Genomic DNA, 18,451 nt, shown 5'->3' with positions numbered 1-18,451 from the left:
CTTTTGTGCATTTACATACATATACAAGGTCATAAACCACATAAGCAAGCTCTTTGAGACTACTTAACATGACAAGGTTCCTTTATGTATACAAAGAAGCAGATGACCTGTTCAGTCAGTTTTGTCTCAACACACTTATTTTGATGACAAGCACTAAATTCTTATTCTGTTTGATGCATGAGAAATCAAATTATTATGGAAAATATCTAGGGCTCTTCCTGGCTTTAAAAGAGACAGAGGTGGAACCATCTTGATGGTACCATGCTGCCAAGTGACTCAAGCAAACACAGGTCTACAAAAGGACTTGTATTAATGATATAATTAAAGAAAGTTACAATGAACACATTAAAGCCTATTTTATTTAAGAAATTAAAGTGCCCTGTTCAACAATACAATACAAAGCAATGTGTTCATTTACAGTTACCAAATGACAAAGTTGTCTATAATCAAATCAAATTTAACCTAAGATACTGTTCCCATTTACAGTTCATCAGTGCCCTCTTCCAGTAAAGTTGAATTATTACTTTTCATGGGTGCAATTTTGCTTTGAAAGGTTCATGTGACAAGAACTTATAAGACTTACAATAACTTTGTAATTTGCGCTGGATAAGAGTGTCTGTCAAATGGCATAAATGTAAATGTAAGAATGTAGACTGGGTGTTGTTTTTAATTCAGCTGCCCCTCAAATGTGTGTTCCCTTTAAGAAATTAAGTATTCGGACACATGCATTAACTGAAAAGAAACCAAGAAAGAAACCACTGGGACTGAAAGGAAAGGTTCAGGAAAGTTTGGCTTGCCGTGTCTATCAAGCCTATTTGTATAAAATATTTTCATAAATTTCCCGAACCTCTTCCTTCCTTTTTGTTTTCTATTTATCTTAATTAAAAATCATTTGCTTTATTGGGCTGTGTGTATTCAGAGCCCACATAATGCCAAACACATACTAAGCATAATTACAGACCTATGTTATGAAAGAAATCAGAGAAAATGCAGTTCGTTCTTGTTTATTTTAACAGTAGAATTATAGAAGTTTTACGATAAGTGCAATAAAAAATAAAAGATAGAAGCAATAAAATTATTCTTGTAACTCTTAAGACCCATGCTATTACTCTTGACAAAAAAATGTGTAATTAAAACTACCAGTCTTGCAAAAATTTAAGTTCTTTCACACTTAACATAAAGTGCCAGGGAAATTGTAATTATTTTCAATTATATTTTGATTTCAAATGAATCAAATAGAATAAGAATTTGGTGCTTGTCGTCGCTTCATGAAATGCTCTAACTGCCATTAGTCAAGACTTCCAAGTTTATTACATATATAGAATGAACTAAAGACTGAACCAACAATTATAAATTAGTAAAGGCATTTCTAGTAAAAATATAAAAAATAATAAGTTGATCAATAAAATTTACAGCATGCTGTGTAACTGCTTGCTAGAAATGCATTTACAGTTTTAACTGATATAAAAAAATTGTGAATGTCATGCTCAGGTACTATGAGAAAAGCACTTAATTCAAGACTTTTTTATCTAGCACATGCACAGAAAAGCAAAACAAGCACTTACCCAGTGTGTAAAATATTTAAAAACTGTAAGATGTCCGACATCTGTATTAATCGTAAAGCTCTTAAAAAACGCAATCCTGCAAGGAAAGGAAAAAAAAAATTTAAAAACACAGGAAGAACAAACTCAGCCAACATATAACAAAGCACTGTGCGCTCCCACACTGCATATATGAGGATCCTTATTCCAGATATATCTCCCAAATTCAGTTCACAATCTTAAATCCTTCAGCCATGGTGAACAATCATGTTGACTTTTTCTGCTCTCACAGATGATCAAATCCCAAACAAAACCACTTACCATACAGAAAGACTATATCTATAAGAGAAGCTGGGATATAAGTCTCAGTGCTGACCATACAGAGAATGATTTTTATTGGTAGACTGAGAGAGTAGAATGCAGACGGATATAATTTGGATTATACAAAAACAGGAGGTGCCCTGTCACATGGGTCAATACCCAATGATATGAAATACCATCAGTACCACTTTTTAAAGTACTAAAAATGCTGCACAACTGAAAACTACATACCAGCAAATTAGACTTTCCACACCCACATGCACCCAATCAGTGTATTACAACATATGTTTCTGTAGGATTTGCAATCTGAGGCACAGTGACCATGGAAAGCCTGTTAATAATAATAATAATAATAATAATAATAATAATAATAATAATAATAATAATAATCAGATCCTAAAATAATGAAAAGCAGATTAACACAAATAAGAAATAATGTTTTATTGAAAAGAAAATATCCAAAGTAAAGCATGCTTTTTCCTGTTTCAGCAGCTAGCTATAAACAAGGGCATTAAAGGTCAACTTCAGCATCTCCACAGAGAAATGGAGTCTCAGAGCTCACCCACACTTACAAGGCTCCACTCTCAGAGAAAGCATAGTCTCAGTGTGCATTCCATTCGTTCTAGTAGTTCCCTGTGAAGTAGACTACGCAAGAAATTAGGCCACTTTAAGGGAGATCCCAAAATGTTGGGTATGAAAATGTTCATTTGGAAGTGAACTTCAAACTGTGCAAAGAGTAGCAAATAACTATGCAGAAAGTTGAAATGGTTTACCTATCAATCATTGCATGTCTTGTCAAGTTCTTCTGGCAAGTTGAGCCTGACTGTCAATGAGCAGCAAATAAATGGCAATATGTCAGAGCTGCATGTGAATTCTTTTAATATTTAAATTCTTTGTGTGTGCTGAAAACTATGAATGATGTGAAAGTTCAGAAAGGTTGCCAAATATCAACCAGATATTCATTCTATGTACATAATATGGTTTCAATGTTACACAACAAAGAATACAGGGTACATTTTTGAGGCCTCACTTTGATCCCACTTTTAGTGTCATAAAACTTGGAGACATGTGGTCATAGGGGATTTAAGTTAGAAAAGGTACATGCCATTACTGCTGATACCTAGAATAGAAGGAAATTGGATTAGAGAGTGTCGAAAAATAGGTCTGATAAGTCACAACAGCCAAATGAACAAGTAAAGTAAAACAGTAGTGTAAAACATGAGGTACCAAAAACACATACTGGTCAGCCTGTTGTTTGGAGCTAAGATAGCGACTAGGGCTGCCCACTGAATGGACCTCAAGATGCACCAAATATGCAGTCAGAAACAATGACATTAGTTGCAGGAAATCTTCCTCTCTTAGACTTATGCATAGGTGGTCGTAAATATAGTTTTCTGGTTTATACAGGAGCAACCTTTTTATACATTAGTGGTAATCAATATGATGTTCCCATATCAGGTGCTATTATTGATTCTCTGGGAATAAGTGGGGTGCCAATTTTGTGTTCAACAATACATCAGCTGCCTGTAACCTGCCCAAATGACCCAGATATTGCTTTTTTTTTTTTTTTTTACAAAGATTTGTAATTATTACTGAATCGCTGTTTATTGTACTTGGTCATGATATTATGGCAAAATTAAATTTGTCAATCTCATTTGATAGAGGAAAAGATTTTTCTGAATTTGGCTATTAATTTTTTGTTGATTGCTCAAATAGTGACCCTCAAATAGGGAATTTTTCCTTACAGCAACACCAAGAGGGTCATAGCTTATGCAAGATGCGGAATGCAGAATGTAGCATGAAACTTGAATATATGTATATAAACGCCATGTCTAGTTGTCCTGATTGTCAGTCATTGTCTTGACTGTGCTATTCATGCTCTGTACTGCTGTGCCTATCGCCTTGTGTATATTCATGTCTTATTCACTTTGATTTTTGAATTAAACTTCAATTTCGTTCCTTGACTCATGGCTGTGTCTCATCCCTCTCCCTTGACACTCTCCAGTGTCACAAGATGTTATATAATGTTATACATCTCCAAAATCTTCCCACATTGTACAGTAAACAATGTGAGCAATTGTTTCATATATCAATGGAAAAGATCTCTGCTTTCATCAAAAACAGAACGACTCAATTCAACTCAGTCTGGATCCTGGTTATTACCTTTCTACAACATCACCCCAACAAATTAACACCACTCTAAAGAAACAGGTGTACTGAAATCCAATACCCAAATCCATACTACCATATACAAAACCACAAGAAGACACTTCCTTACATTTTCACAAACTCTCCCTCACACACACACACTGAATTTTATTCCAGTATAATTTTTTTTTATTCAACATCTAACATACATAATTTTAGTATTACTAATTTATCCTTCTTGTTCTTCTCATTATTATTAATAGTCATCCTTTTTCCTTTCTTTTCCTTTTTCTTCTATTTTTTTCTTTCTTTCTTGTTATTTAGTCTATCGGTTTACTTGCTAATGGTTACGTGTATCATGAACGATACATAATTGCAAATAAAATCGTAATAGTCCTCTACAGAAGAAGGGGGTAATAGCAAAAAAAAGGTAAATTGTTTGAACTTGTTTGATAGCACAGATTTGGCATCTGTGATTTCTGTTCTCAGGTTTACTGGACTAAAGTTCTGTAATGACATCAGCACTGGCTGATGCCCATGGAGGGACGAGGTGAGCAAATTCTGTGACTGTATCAACAGGTCTAACTGACCAGTGAGGGCAGGGAATTTACTGAAAATCTCCTCCACATTACACAGAAGCTCACCTTGAACAGAAACAAAAAACTCATTTAGTGGATGGGTTTCCATTTGAAGACTCTTACCTGAAGAGCCTCATGATACACCAACAAAAACATTAATCTTAGTTATCGTGAGACTGCTCTGTCTTTTAGTTAAACTGCTAACTAGACACCCTTGGATGTTGAAAAAGAATACTGAAGCACATAGACTGAGGGCTGTCCAACATAAAACACATGTGAGTGTGTGCACACCCACACACAGAAAACACCACCAGATAGACTTCTCCTTACCAACTGGAGAGAGAGAGTGGGAGGGAGCCTGGAGTTGGCTTATGATTTTAGTGTTTCTGTCTTTCCAACAGTCTGAACTAATGGTGCATCTCACCAGAAATGATTTATTAAATCAAAGAAGGGTAATAGAAATTTCCAGCCAGCACACATTGCCAGCACACATGCACACAAAGTATGAGCAACTGACAGAAACAAAAACAGATTTTCTCACTCACAGACACACACACTGAAGTGAGGAAAGGCAAAGATATTTGTTACAATTATTTTGTAAGTTCAACATAAACTGATAAACCAACTTGTTACAGGGGTAAACAAATATGAAACATATGAATCTCAACACACTGTATCAAAATAAAATATAAAAAAGTAATTTTACAAATAAGACTATAAATCCATGTATTAAGATATCCAAAGTAGGAGGATCAAGTTCAAAGATCTTTATTTCATGTGCTATAACTGGCACATCCACTAGGTGGTGATTGGGGCTAGGGTTTCCTGTATACTGAGCACCTCTGAAAACCACTTACACTATATTGCCCAAAGTATTCAGTCGTTTGCCTTTGCACACTTATGAATTTGAGTGACATCCCTATCTTAATCCCTAGGGTTTAATATGATGTTGGCCCACACTTTGCAGCAATAACAGCTTGAACTCTTCTGGGAAGGCTTTCCACAAGGTTTAGGAGTGTGTTTATGGCAGTCTTTTACCATTCTTCCAGAAGCACATTTGTGAGGAGGTCAGACACAAATGTTGGACAAGAAGGCCTGGCTCGCAGTCTCTACACTAATTCAATCAAAAGGTGTTCTTTCAGTTTGAGGTCAGGACTCTGTGCAGGCCAGGCAAGTTCTTCCTCACCAAACTCTCTCATCCATGTCTTTATGGACCTTGCTTTGTGCACTGGTGTGCAGTCATGTTCGAACAGGAAGGGGCCATCCCCAAACTGTTCCCACAAGGTTGGGAGCATGAAATTGTTCAAAATCTCTTAGTATGCTGAAGTATTCACAGTTCCTTTCACTGGAACTAAGGGGCCGAGCCCAACTCCTGAAAAACAACCTCACCCCATGATCCCCCCTCCACCAAACTTTACACTTGGAACAATGCAGTCAGACAAGTACCGTTCTCCTGGCAACCGGCAAACCCAGACTCATCCAATGGATTGCCAGATGGAAAAGTGTAATTCATCACTCCAGAGAACATGTCTCCACTGCTTTAGAGTTCAGTGGCGGCGTGCTTTACACCACTGCATCCGAGGCTTTGCATTGCGCTTGGTGATGTAAAGCTTGAATGCAGATGCTCGGCCATGGAAAACCATTCCATGAAGCTCTCTATGCACTGTTCTTGAGCTAATCTGAAGGCCACATGAAGTTTGGAGGTCTGTAGCGATTGACTCTTCAGAAAGTCCGCGACTTCTGCACACTATGCACCTCAATATCAGCTGTCATTTTACATGGCCTACCACTTCATGGCTGAGTTGCTGTCGTCCCCAATTGCTTCCGCTTTACATTTACATTTATGGCATTTAGCAGACATTCTTATCCAGAGTGTCTAACAAAAGTGCTTTGTCATTTACTCATATAATACATCCTAGCTTGTATAGTAGGTTAGAGTCCAGTATAACAATGATCTACAATACTGGAGAAATACAGTGATCACTGCTGATACCTAGAAGTACAAAATATGTAAGGTATACTTTACCAATGATAAGTAATAAACAATAAGTGCTAGAGTTTGTTAGACAACATCAGTGTAATAAACAATACCCTACAATAAGTATTAATTTAGTCAGTCAATATAGGAGCAGGTCATTTAAATATTCCATGAATAGATGGGACTTCAGTCTGCATTTGAAGACTGCAAGAGACTCTGCTGTATGGACAGCAAGCGGAAGTTCATTCCACCTTCTAGGAGGAAGGACAGAAAATAATCTCGATGCTTGTCTTCCATGAGACTTGAATTATAACTTTGTTATAATATCATTTGACTATTGACAGTGGAATATTTAGTAGCGAGGAAATTTCACAACTGGACTTGTTGCACAGGTGGCATCCTATCACAGTACCACACTGGAATTCACTGAGCTCCTGAGAGCTACCCATTCTTTCAGAAATGTTTTTAGGTGCTTGGTTTTATAAACCTGTGGCCATGAAAGTGATTGGAACACCTGAATTCAATTATTTGGATAGGTGAATGAATACTTTGGCAATATCGTGTATATATTCAAAAATGCTGAGCCAGGAACAGTTATGTATGATAAACAATTTTGATGTTGTAATGAATGCAAGTTTATGGGGCTAACAAGTCTGACCCTTGGCCAGTGTTAAGATGTTCTAAGCTCACAAATTCTCATGCTCAGCACTTACCCAGCCAACTCCTGTTCAAGTAGATAGACACAAATACTGGTGGAACAGTGAAGAAGTCCACAATTGAATTCACCTCCAGCCAGAACATTAGCTTATCATTAGCTGCAATGAACTGAACAGAGAAAGAGAGAGAGAGAGAGAGAGAGAGAGAGAGAGAGCAATAAATTTGAATAAATTTACGTTTTCACAACCAAACATGAGTGTTAACATACAGACAACCTACACACACCACTCAAAGATTATATATATATATATATATATATATATATATATATATATATATATATATATATATATATATATATATATATATATATATATACACACTGATGTTTGTGAAAAAAAAGAATATATATATATATATATATATATATATATATATATATATATATATATATATATATATATACACACACACACACACACTGATGTTTGGTTGTGAAAACTTAAATGTTCATCCTCAAGGTCTTTAGTACAACCTATATGTATATATGTATGCTTTATACAATACTTAAAAAAATAAATATATTATAGACCTGGCAAGTTCATTTCATTCTACAATTATAACAGCTCCTTAACCTAACATGATCCATGATATTAAAATATATTTATATGTATAATATCTATATGTGTCAAAAACAAATTTGTATGTGAAAGGGCATAAATGAAAATACTGAAAATTGGTTATAATCATGTAGAAAAAACATCTATGACTTTGTATCCAACATATATGAAGTCATATAAATCGATCTTTAACTGAGCTTTTGCGTATGTAACATGATCGCTCCTTACACGCAGGCCGAAGTACAGCAGGAAGAAGATGTTGAACACCATGTCGACCTGCAAGGTGAAATCAGTGCTGAAGTCCGGGCAGGATTCTATAGGACTGTTCAAACAGAACCACATTATTCAAGGGTATGGGTCAAGAGCATAGTCAAAGAAGTCATAGTCCTCCATGGTCCCTGGAAGCCACTGAAACAGTAGGGCAAACAAATTAATTCTTCATACTAACCAAGACAGCACAGACAAAACTATTCATGAGTCATTTTTGATGAGTTCCCAAATCACCATAAAAAATCATTAAGTACTAAAAAAAAATTATTTGTAGATTTGTTACATTTGTAAAAAAAAAAAATTGTAATTTGTAGAGTTAAAATAATATAACCTTAAGTACGCTAAATAAAATGAATAACAAAAACCTGAAAAATTACATATCAAAAATGAACAATAATGGTTTGTTAATGTTCATAGTGGTTTATTTTCACATTTCCTTTCTACAGGTGCTGTGATGACAGGAAGCTACTCCCTATTTACACCGCTAGTCATTTGGCCAGAAGTAAAGCAGTAGAATCCTACACACATTACTTAGTGTACTTTTAAGTAGATTTTAATTTTAAATTCACAGGAAGTAACATCCATCATATCACCTGTTTTGCCAAGAGAAATATAATACCCATGTTGGTATTACCAAGACTTTCTAGAACATATTATAAATACAGCAAATACAAAACCAGAAAACCAGTTAAGTGCCTGATTTCCATTGCATTCAAAGAATAACTCGTGTCTGGGGCAGATTTGGTGCAGTGTTTGGTTTCAGGCTGATGACTGATAGGTCTCCTATGAATAGAGATCACAAAATGTCTACTGCACCCTGCTGATGCCAACAGTAACATTGTAGTGAGCTCCAGTCATATAAGACACCCTTAAATAATGAATGCAGGCTAAAAAGTATGACCAGTGGAATTTCAGACACCGCATCCATCTTACCAGCAGTTTAGACTATAAAAAACACATTGTCTGCACTTGAGTGGCAGTTGACGTATATTGAGATTGGGCTCTGTGGATTCTAAACAAAGCCAGGTGTGCTCCTCTGGGCAGCAGAGGCACGCTAAGGTCAATCATTACAGAGAAGAAGATGCAAAATACTCAGTGACATGAAAGACCCAGAGATACAGCTTTGCTGCCTGCTCTATTACCACACAGTTCAATCAGGGAGGTTTAATTATCTGATATTCTGACTTAATGAGATTTCTCATTTTAATGAAGAGGAAGTAAACGAGGAGGTTGGCCAAGGGATGGGGCAGTTTAAATGTTTATTATCAATAAACCAGTGTTGATTACCATGGTTTGAAAAACTGTAAAATACTGTCCATCAACCAATGTCAGCACCAGTCTCTCAGATACACAGATTCAGCCACAGCATGCAACATGGCTTTGTTTTAAATTTCTAATAGCTTGTCAATGTAAACAGAAGCTTTCAGTGTTACCCAATCTTGTAAAAACAATACATGTTGTCAGTGGTGTAGTGAAGCTGGCACGTTTTCCCTCATTCTCTGAGATAATTAAGAATTAATTCCATATAAGAAACAGAACACTGATTACACCTATTTATATCCTTCTTCTGTATGAATTTCAGTGTAACTATGGTGCGACAGCATTATTTGTATTGTCTGAAGTTCAGTAATTAGCTGAGCAAGTTAATTATTGTACCTTGTCAGGAGGAACTGAAAATTGGAAAACACAATTTAATTTACCCTCTTTAGCATTATCATTATATTCTTAAATTACTTTCAAATTAGCTTATTTATACCAAGACTTTAAGAAAACAACACGCACAATCAGACTCAACTCTTCCCTTTGCACTTGATTTGTGATTAATAATGCATCCTTAGCGTCCACACTTGGAAATTCACATCATTATAATCAACTGGAGCCATGCCAGGCAATGTTGGACAAGGTATCTGGACTTCATTTTAGAGTATTTTTGTAGCTTGAGAAAGTATTGTCATCTAAAAAGTGGACTGATTAATTTCAATAGACAGAATTGATGTAGGCTAGCTAATCGCCTACATAAGATATGGGCATTTAGTAACAATAACAGTAATAGTCCTAATAATAGTCCTTATCTGCCCCTTCCAGAAAGCAGGCCTGGGCGAACTCTGATGGCCTGCTTCCCCTTTCTGTACACCACTCTGAGGCTATTGCGCCCAGACTAAGGATGCCTGGGATGTGGCATGTTTATGTAACAACCAGCAAAGGTCACTGCTGCGTGTGATGAAATGGATAGAGACAAATAAGTGTGATGTGAAAGCAACTATTTATCTCCTTTTCTCTGTCATACAAACACATGCACGCATGCACATGCACACACGCGCACACACACACACACAGACACACACACACACACACACACACACACACACACACACACAGCATTGTGATGTTGTTGTTTTTTTTATTCTGATCACTTTTAAGAGCTCTAGGAACATGTGCACATCAGCACAGAAATTAGGACTGTTTTACAAGACTGCTGATGATAAGAAGTAGAACTGTTCAAAAGGGCACTTGTCAGCGGTATATCACCCTCCCCCATCTCCCCATCCCTCCCTCCACCCACATCATACCAAAAGATGTACTCACTCTGAGGAGTCGATGAAGTAAATCACCAGTCCTCCGATACTGAGGATGAACACTAACACCACCTGCAGAAGAACAAACAGACAGCAGAACAAATGCTTTACGTGACTAATGCTGCCAGTGATATGCTACAATACAAAGTGTTTCTCAGCCCTGGTACTGAAGTTACCCCTGCACAGGAAACTTCAGTGTGGCCCCTGCTTCCAACAACACCAGGCTTATCTCATATTCTAATTAACAAGTGCCTTAAGGAGTTTAATAGCAATATGTTAGGAAGTGGGAAGGCACTAAAATATTCATCAGGCCTGAAACACACTGCTTCCATTTCTGCAGGTGTTATAATACTTGGTAAAAAACTACTGATTATCATTAGTCCATTTCAGTCCACTCTGGGCCACATCTGCAAAGCTGGATTCCCAGTAAGCCAAGGACAATGTTATAATTCATACTGGACCCTCCAAAACATTTCTGACATTACTGTGACTAAGAAAATCTGAGGAATCTAATTTAATATAGGCAAATCACGAGACATATGGGAGGTGGTTTTGTTGAAGACCAAGTAAATCAGTTTTTCCACATTCAGTGATGCATATCTGCTATTTTGTAATGTGATGTAAAAGGAAGAGATTTATTGGGTCTGTCACTCTAGAAAGCAGAATTGCTCCTTAATAAACATAAACATCATGTAATTGATGCAATAACTAATATAGCAGTTTAACATTAGACCAATTAAGCTAAACTGATTCTAATAAACCAACTATCCAAGGATTTTAAAAATGCAATTTAAGGTATGCTCATTGGTATATTAATGGGGCAGTGGTAACTCAGTGCTAAACGTACTTGACGAATAATCAGAAGCTTCAAGCCCCACAACTGCCAAGTTAACACTGTTTGGCCCCTGAGCAATGTCCTTAACCCTCAGTTGCTCAAGATGTAGTCAGTTGTAAGTTGCTTTGGAAAATATATTAGCTAAATAATGTAAATGTAATGCTAATGTTTTTGGAGACATTCACAAGCATACTAATTAATTGAATGACAATGCAGTTTACTTCAAAGAATCGACAGAACATTTGAAAATTTTGAGGACTGTTTTAAACCTGACTGACAAGCATATTTGACTAAACTTGGCTAAATGCAAATTTGCATATGCCATTGTTACCTGCTTAGGTAAACAGATTGGACAAGAACAGGTAAGACATTTAGATGAGAAAGTTGCTGCTGTAATCTGATGCCCTGCACCCATATGTGAATGCGAACTGCATCATTTTCATGATTATTTAATCAATAATTTTAATTACAGATGATTTATAGGAATTTTGTCAATATAACCAAGCCATTTTCTAATATGCTGTGTTCATCTGTCAGTCAGTCAACAGGCTTTTAATACTTTGAAAACTCTGTTTTGTACTTTTCCTATTTTTCAAACGTCTGATTTTACTAAGCCTTTAAAGATCAATGCTAGTAATGTTTGTGTGGGAGCTGTTCTGTTGTAATAGCTCTTCTGATTCTTGAGAAAGAAGCACTGGCTTTACTAATGGCCCTTCAGTATTTTAATGTATGGGGGCTCTACCACTGTGCCTGTTGAGGTTTTATAGATCATAACCCTCTTGTGTTATGTAGTATTGTTTCTCACTTTCTCTCACTCACTCTTTCTCTTCTGGCTTTCTATATCTCTTTCCCTTCTGGGCCTGGACAGATCGGTGCAATGGAAAGGCACCACCAGACCAGGCCCAGGTCTAGGATCTGGCAGCCAGAACCTAGCTGTGCTCTTTGTTCCCTTCCCAGTCCACCAAGTACTGGATCCTTCCCCTACATGTTCTGGAATCCAATAGTGCTCTCACTGTATAAGACAGTTTGACTTCAATGTCAAGAGGAGGAGCAGCCAAACCTGTGTCAGCCTCATCCAAGGGACCTGTGGTGAAGAGCTTTATTGAACAAACATGGAAGGCAGTGGACACCCAGTTATTCAATCTTCCAGATGGTAGATTAGGGTCTCTCCTCCTAAATAGTCGGTTAGGAGGACAACCTGAATGAGGGTTAGCCCACCATATTACCCAGTCAATGTCCCATCTGATGGCTCCCAAAAAGCAATAAGGAGGCAGAATGGCCTCCTGGCTAGTACCTGTCACCTCGGGGTCAATCTTGTGCGAGAAGATGTCTGCCTTAACATTCTTGGACCTGGGTCAGTCAATGATGGTGAAAGTTAACCTGGAGAAGAACACTGACCAGTGATACTGCCTATTGTTGAGACACTTGGCAGTCTGAAGGTACTTTTGGTCTGTTATTACCCCAAATAAGCGCACAATGGTGCGCTTGGTCTGGGCCACTGGATAATGGCCTCCACCTTAATATGCTGCATACATATGCAGGAGTCCATTATGAGGTAGCCAGAAAGATAACCTTTTGCAACTGGAATTCATACGTCTTTAGTTTGTTGTACAGCTAGTCCTGGAGAAGCATGCACAAGACTCTGTGTATGTCACGGAAGTGTTGGTGGAGGGCATTGGTCAAGATGTCTATGTAAGTGATGACAGATCTACCAAAAGGTTCACAGAGGACCTCATTAATGAACACCTGAAAGATTGAAGGCATCATTGCTAGGCCAAACAGCAGAACTAGGTACTCACAGTGGCCAGACGTGGTGCTGAGTGCAGTCTTCCTATCATTACCTTATTTAATTCTAACGAGATTGTAGATGCTGAGTAGATCTAACCTGGTGAAGTACTGAGCACCCCAGAGCTATTCTAGAGGCATTGGGTGGAACTACTGAAAAGGGCATTTAGGCCCCAATAGTCTATGCAAGGCCTCAGCCATCCATCCTTTTTCTTCACAAAAAGACACTGGATGAGGCCATGAAGGTGGAGAGACATATGCAACCCAGGGCAAGGGCCTTACTAATGTATTGCTCCATGATAGTAGTCTCCACCTGTGAAAGGGTATACATCTTACACCATTTAGACCAAGCCTCAACCAACCAGTGAATGGAGCAGTCCATGGGTGTGTGAGGGGAAGCTGAGTAGTATTAATGATGTTGAAAATTTCAGGCAGGTCGCTGTCATTATACCGGCGTTGGGAGACTCGATGCTACTGGACTTGAGGGGCAGGACCGAGCACTGTAGGCACTGGGAAAAGCAATAAGGGGACCGTTGGATGATTTGCTCCTCAGCCCATGAAATAAGGGGGCTGTGTGTGCCAGTGAAGACCTAATGTGATATGGTGTGTGGGGGAATCCAAAAGTAAAAAAGGAGGGTTGTTCATTTCGATAATCTGGAATAATAATATGGATGTTTGTGAGATGTAGCCTGTCCCCACAGGGTCTCAGTCTTACATTTACACATCCAGGTGAAATGGAAATGGCAGCATCTAGAACTCTACCTCCTCCACCAGCCCTTGGTCTATTATCTAAACAGAGGTGCAACATGGACAGGCAGAGAGACTGTGGTCCACACCTCCACAGTAGAGACAACCTGTTCCTCTCCTCTGGAGACAGGCTGGCTCCCCCTACCTGCATGGGCTTGGTTTGGGGTAGCTGGTTCCACACAAGTATTTGCCACCGTTGAGAGGAATGATGACCAAGAATGAGGTGCTTCTCTTACAGGAGACTTTTCAGGTTTCGACCCCCTCATTGAGAGTCTGGGCATTCTCCCTGCAGGTGAGTTCAGCTTTGACACCTTACAAACCTTCCACAAATACGTCCACATCACTTCATTCCAGCAACAGGCAGTAGTGAACACGCAGAACTTGAGAGAGTATTACTGCATGTTTTACCCCGCTTACAATAATGAAACATTACCCTAAGCTGGTGGATGAACCTGTGGTATGTGTACAGCAGCAGAAAAGGCTGGTGATGAATGTGGTATCCCAAACCTTAGCCCCCCAATGAGCCACCTTTGCATGCACTTTGCAGCACTACAAGTGGCACTGGCTGGACTCACATAGACCCTCCATGCAGCTGACCAGCCTGTCAACACTCGCATGGAATTTCCCAAGATCTTGTCCCTGGTAAGAGAGTATTTGCATTTGCCTCCCAATATCAGTGCCTTGGAGGCTAACTGCTTCAACCAGGGTTTTCTCACTCACTTTGCTTCTAGAGTCCAGCTTAGCATTCTGTGACATTTTGATGAAGGAGCAAAGCATGAGTTAGATAAAACAGAAATAATTTAATGGAGAACAATACAAGTCAAAATGTAACTAAGAAAAAAATTTGATGATCAAAAAGACCTAGTACCCTTATTCCAGTACATTTATGACGTTATAAATGTACTTGATTAAAGGTATAAAGTACCCTCTTTTACATCAACTCTTAAAACTACAATTTGTTGAAAAAATTACTTAAGGAAATGTAACAGACTAAATGTAGTGCGTTACTACCCACCTCTGGTCCACACCCAGTGATTACAATCTAGCAGATATTTTTACTGATAATTATTTACAATATTATTGTATCTGTCTGTAACAGGTTTACAGCCCAGACCAATGTCTAAAAATACTGGGGGGAAAGCATTCTGGCAACACTTGGCCACAATAATGAATCAAATTCTGTCAAAATAAAAGTCCCAGTAAACTTTTTTTAGTTCTTTTTTTAAAAACAAAATACAGATTAAAAACAAAACAAATGAAGAAATAAAATTTTATTTCCAATGATTCATTTCAAATGTTATTAAAAAATTGTATATTGACCATCCATTTTCAAACAGTAGGAAAAAATTGTGTAAACTAAAACCTCAAAATAGTGTGGCTGGGAAATACAGTTTTGTGCTAGCACTTTATTGATACTGTCATAGTCAGGATATATGGCTCTAGAAAATACAATTTTGAAGCAAAATATAAGCTTTTGGACAACTGGGAGAATATCCTATAATAGGCGACGAGTCAAAAACAGGGCATTTCTTTCATTTTGGGTGTATAGCATTATTCAACTTAATGTGGCTGGGAAATACAGTTTTGCATTGGTACTTTATTACCAATAATAAAATAATAAATAATAAAATGTCACAGGACACTTGACACTTTAAGAAAAGGCAATTTTGATGTATATGAACATCATTCATCTCAAACAGCAGATATAAACATGAAGGCTATGGTGAGCAGAGTTGTCAGTTCCATTAACTAAGCGTTCAGGAGTATAAACGCGTAACAGGAGAAATGACGGCCTTCTTTGACAGCACTAAGGAAGTGCAGGTCAGGCCATTCTGTCTCCTGGTTCTATTACTACTACTGCACAGAAACAACCCATTAACAGACATTACCTCTTCAACAGCAAAAGCTTTAACCATGGCCTGAGATTAATGTGGTTTACTGCATGCACTCAGTAAAGTTATAGACATTACTTCACACACTCTTTAGAGGTAAGCGAGCCTGAATTACTGCACATAGCATCCTCAGAGATCCTTATCTAGGAGGTAAAACATTAATTATGTAGGCTTTGTAGAGGTCTGAGTTCATGGAAGGTGGGACTTACCAGCATGCGTCCTGTCGTGTTCTGTGCACAGATCATGACCTCAGCCCAGTCCTTTACCAAGGTCATGAAGTCAGATTGGACCTCCACATCCTGGACTTCATCTTCATCTTCTAGACTGCTGACACCCTCAGTATGTTTGTCAATGCTCTGGGCCTTCCACACACACACACACACACACACACACACACACACAATATAAATAAATATATATATTTAAACTATTAAACAACAAAACACATAAATATTTAGATATTAAAATAATGTCTAAAAAGTGAATAGCTAAGCTGTGCAGGTGAGGGAGAGCAGCATTTCTGCTGCCTGAGTCTGGGGGACAGTGAGTGGGATGTGCTGGAGGGGATGGACACTGAGGAACTTGGAGTTCTAGCTCTACAACACATATCTCTGTCCTCCTCCTCAGCTTGGAGCTATCAAACAGGTTCTCTTCCAAAACACAGATGGAACATGCTGATGGCATAGCAGGAAAGGCACACAAAAAATACACACAGACACATGTATGTACACTTACACACACAAATAAAATACTGTATGACATTCAGTGCCGTCTCTACCTAGTAAATGACCTAAGCCCTGCCTCCAGTATGGGGCGCCTTGTGTAACATTAGTCAGTTAAATACTTTTAGATCACCTCAGCAATATGACAAAAAAATTCAGGCTCTACATATTTCTAAATACATTTTTATATTAAAGACTATGATTGCTTATCTATAAAAATAAATATAATAAATATGCTATTTTAAAACATTTTTTAACATATTTTTAATTTAATATTTATGTATTTCTTTATTTGTTTATTCATTTGGAAACTTGTTTTGTGTTATATTGTTAATTTGTGAGATATTCTCTCTGTATTTATTTTTAAAGTGTGTAGGAATGGGAGAATACCTGGGATGCAGTTGAGTAGTAAGTAGTAAGTAGTACTGAGTTTCTTTTCTGCTTATTTTTTTACTCTTAGTTGTTACAAACTAGAGGAAGAACACCTGTGTTATAGGTGTCCCGTGCCAGGTTTTTTTCTGCACGCGATTTGCGTGATGCATGGTCCTCGCCGGACTTTCGTACCAGTCCACCCGTCCATATAAACCCCTTTGCAGAATGAAGGAGGAAGAGGAAAGCATCAAGAAAGAGAGAAGGAAAAGCTTCGAGTTTGTGTTATGATTTCATGTTCCCCATTTACAATATCTCTACTGCTTATCCCCTTATAAATTTCAATGCAGTTGTAGCTCTTTATACTTATTTCTGTTTATGTAAACGTTTTTGCAACATGTTCGCAAAACAAGCAAAAACACATATAGGGACTTCAAAACTAGCTAGCTAAGCAATTCACATATTGCTTATGCACATATTAAATCAAGACATTTACAAATGCGTCTGGTATGCATCTCGCATTCATAGAATAAAAAGATGCTGAATTTGTTTTCTGTTATCTCCACTAAACTCTATTGAATACATTTATGTAAACAGAGATAATTAAAAAAAAATTATAATTAAAAAAAATCTGGTCTTGATCAGGACCAGAAATGAAATTTGGTCCAATCACACCAATCACAAGTTCAACACAAGCTTGGGTATACCTATTATTGAGTTCAAGACATTTGAAAAAGCATCTCGGGTAGTACCAGACGAGAGTACTACAGCCCTAATAGTAAACTCAACTTTGTGAAGCGAGTGAGTGTACTGAGAGCACTGTAAATGTATCCTGAATCATGCTGACATGGATCACTCAAAACCTTCTGATACGAGAACAGTGACTTGTTATCATGTGCTCCTGCATGGCAAACTGCCATGTATCCAAAAAGCGTCGTTCTTTGCCACTTCAATGTAAAAAGCAGTAAATTTATTAATATAGTGCCTAAAAAATGTCATATGAAATTGCACAATTGATCAATGGTTTATATAGAATTCTGTGTAAACCAGCAATAATGAGCCCATCCCTCAAGCAAGTCCAGAACAGGTGTATGATAGGGTTTCAGTGATTTGACTGAGAAAAGGGATACTGGTACTTCTTTGATCAGTGTTGCAGCCACATACAGTCAAAAGGTTTTTAAAATTTTGATAATTATTTAGTTTGATTATTGCAAGACATGATTTAATGTGATTAAATGAAAATATTAGGACCAGTTCGAAATGTGCACATACTATTAACGAATGTGACAAAACTAAACATTTTTGAAAAGTACTTGCAATTGCATAGTTGTTTGGACTCCTTCATTTGAGTCCAAATTTGTGTGGATATGTAGGAGATATGTAGGATTTTCCAGTACATAGCCATAGAACTA

At 37.6% G+C, this 18,451-nt stretch overlaps 1 protein-coding gene across 1 annotated transcript in view; it reads right to left on the bottom strand.

Annotated features, from left to right (window-relative positions):
- The window catches only part of LOC113576347 (calcium-activated potassium channel subunit alpha-1-like), a 53,987-nt gene that overhangs the window by 30,565 nt on the left and 4,971 nt on the right, over positions 1 to 18,451 (bottom strand). Inside the window, exons 2-6 of the mRNA XM_035533553.1 lie at positions 16,158 to 16,310; positions 10,700 to 10,761; positions 8,072 to 8,165; positions 7,280 to 7,391; positions 1,566 to 1,641 (exon numbers count right to left, since the gene is read on the bottom strand). Of these exons, the coding sequence (XP_035389446.1) occupies positions 1,566 to 1,641; positions 7,280 to 7,391; positions 8,072 to 8,165; positions 10,700 to 10,761; positions 16,158 to 16,310 (497 nt within the window). The remainder of the gene's footprint in view (positions 1 to 1,565; positions 1,642 to 7,279; positions 7,392 to 8,071; positions 8,166 to 10,699; positions 10,762 to 16,157; positions 16,311 to 18,451) is intronic.

This window comes from Electrophorus electricus, chromosome 14 (genome assembly GCF_013358815.1).
Source record: "Electrophorus electricus isolate fEleEle1 chromosome 14, fEleEle1.pri, whole genome shotgun sequence".
Lineage (NCBI taxonomy): Eukaryota > Metazoa > Chordata > Actinopteri > Gymnotiformes > Gymnotidae > Electrophorus > Electrophorus electricus.
This window is presented reverse-complemented; position numbering and strand designations above follow the sequence as displayed.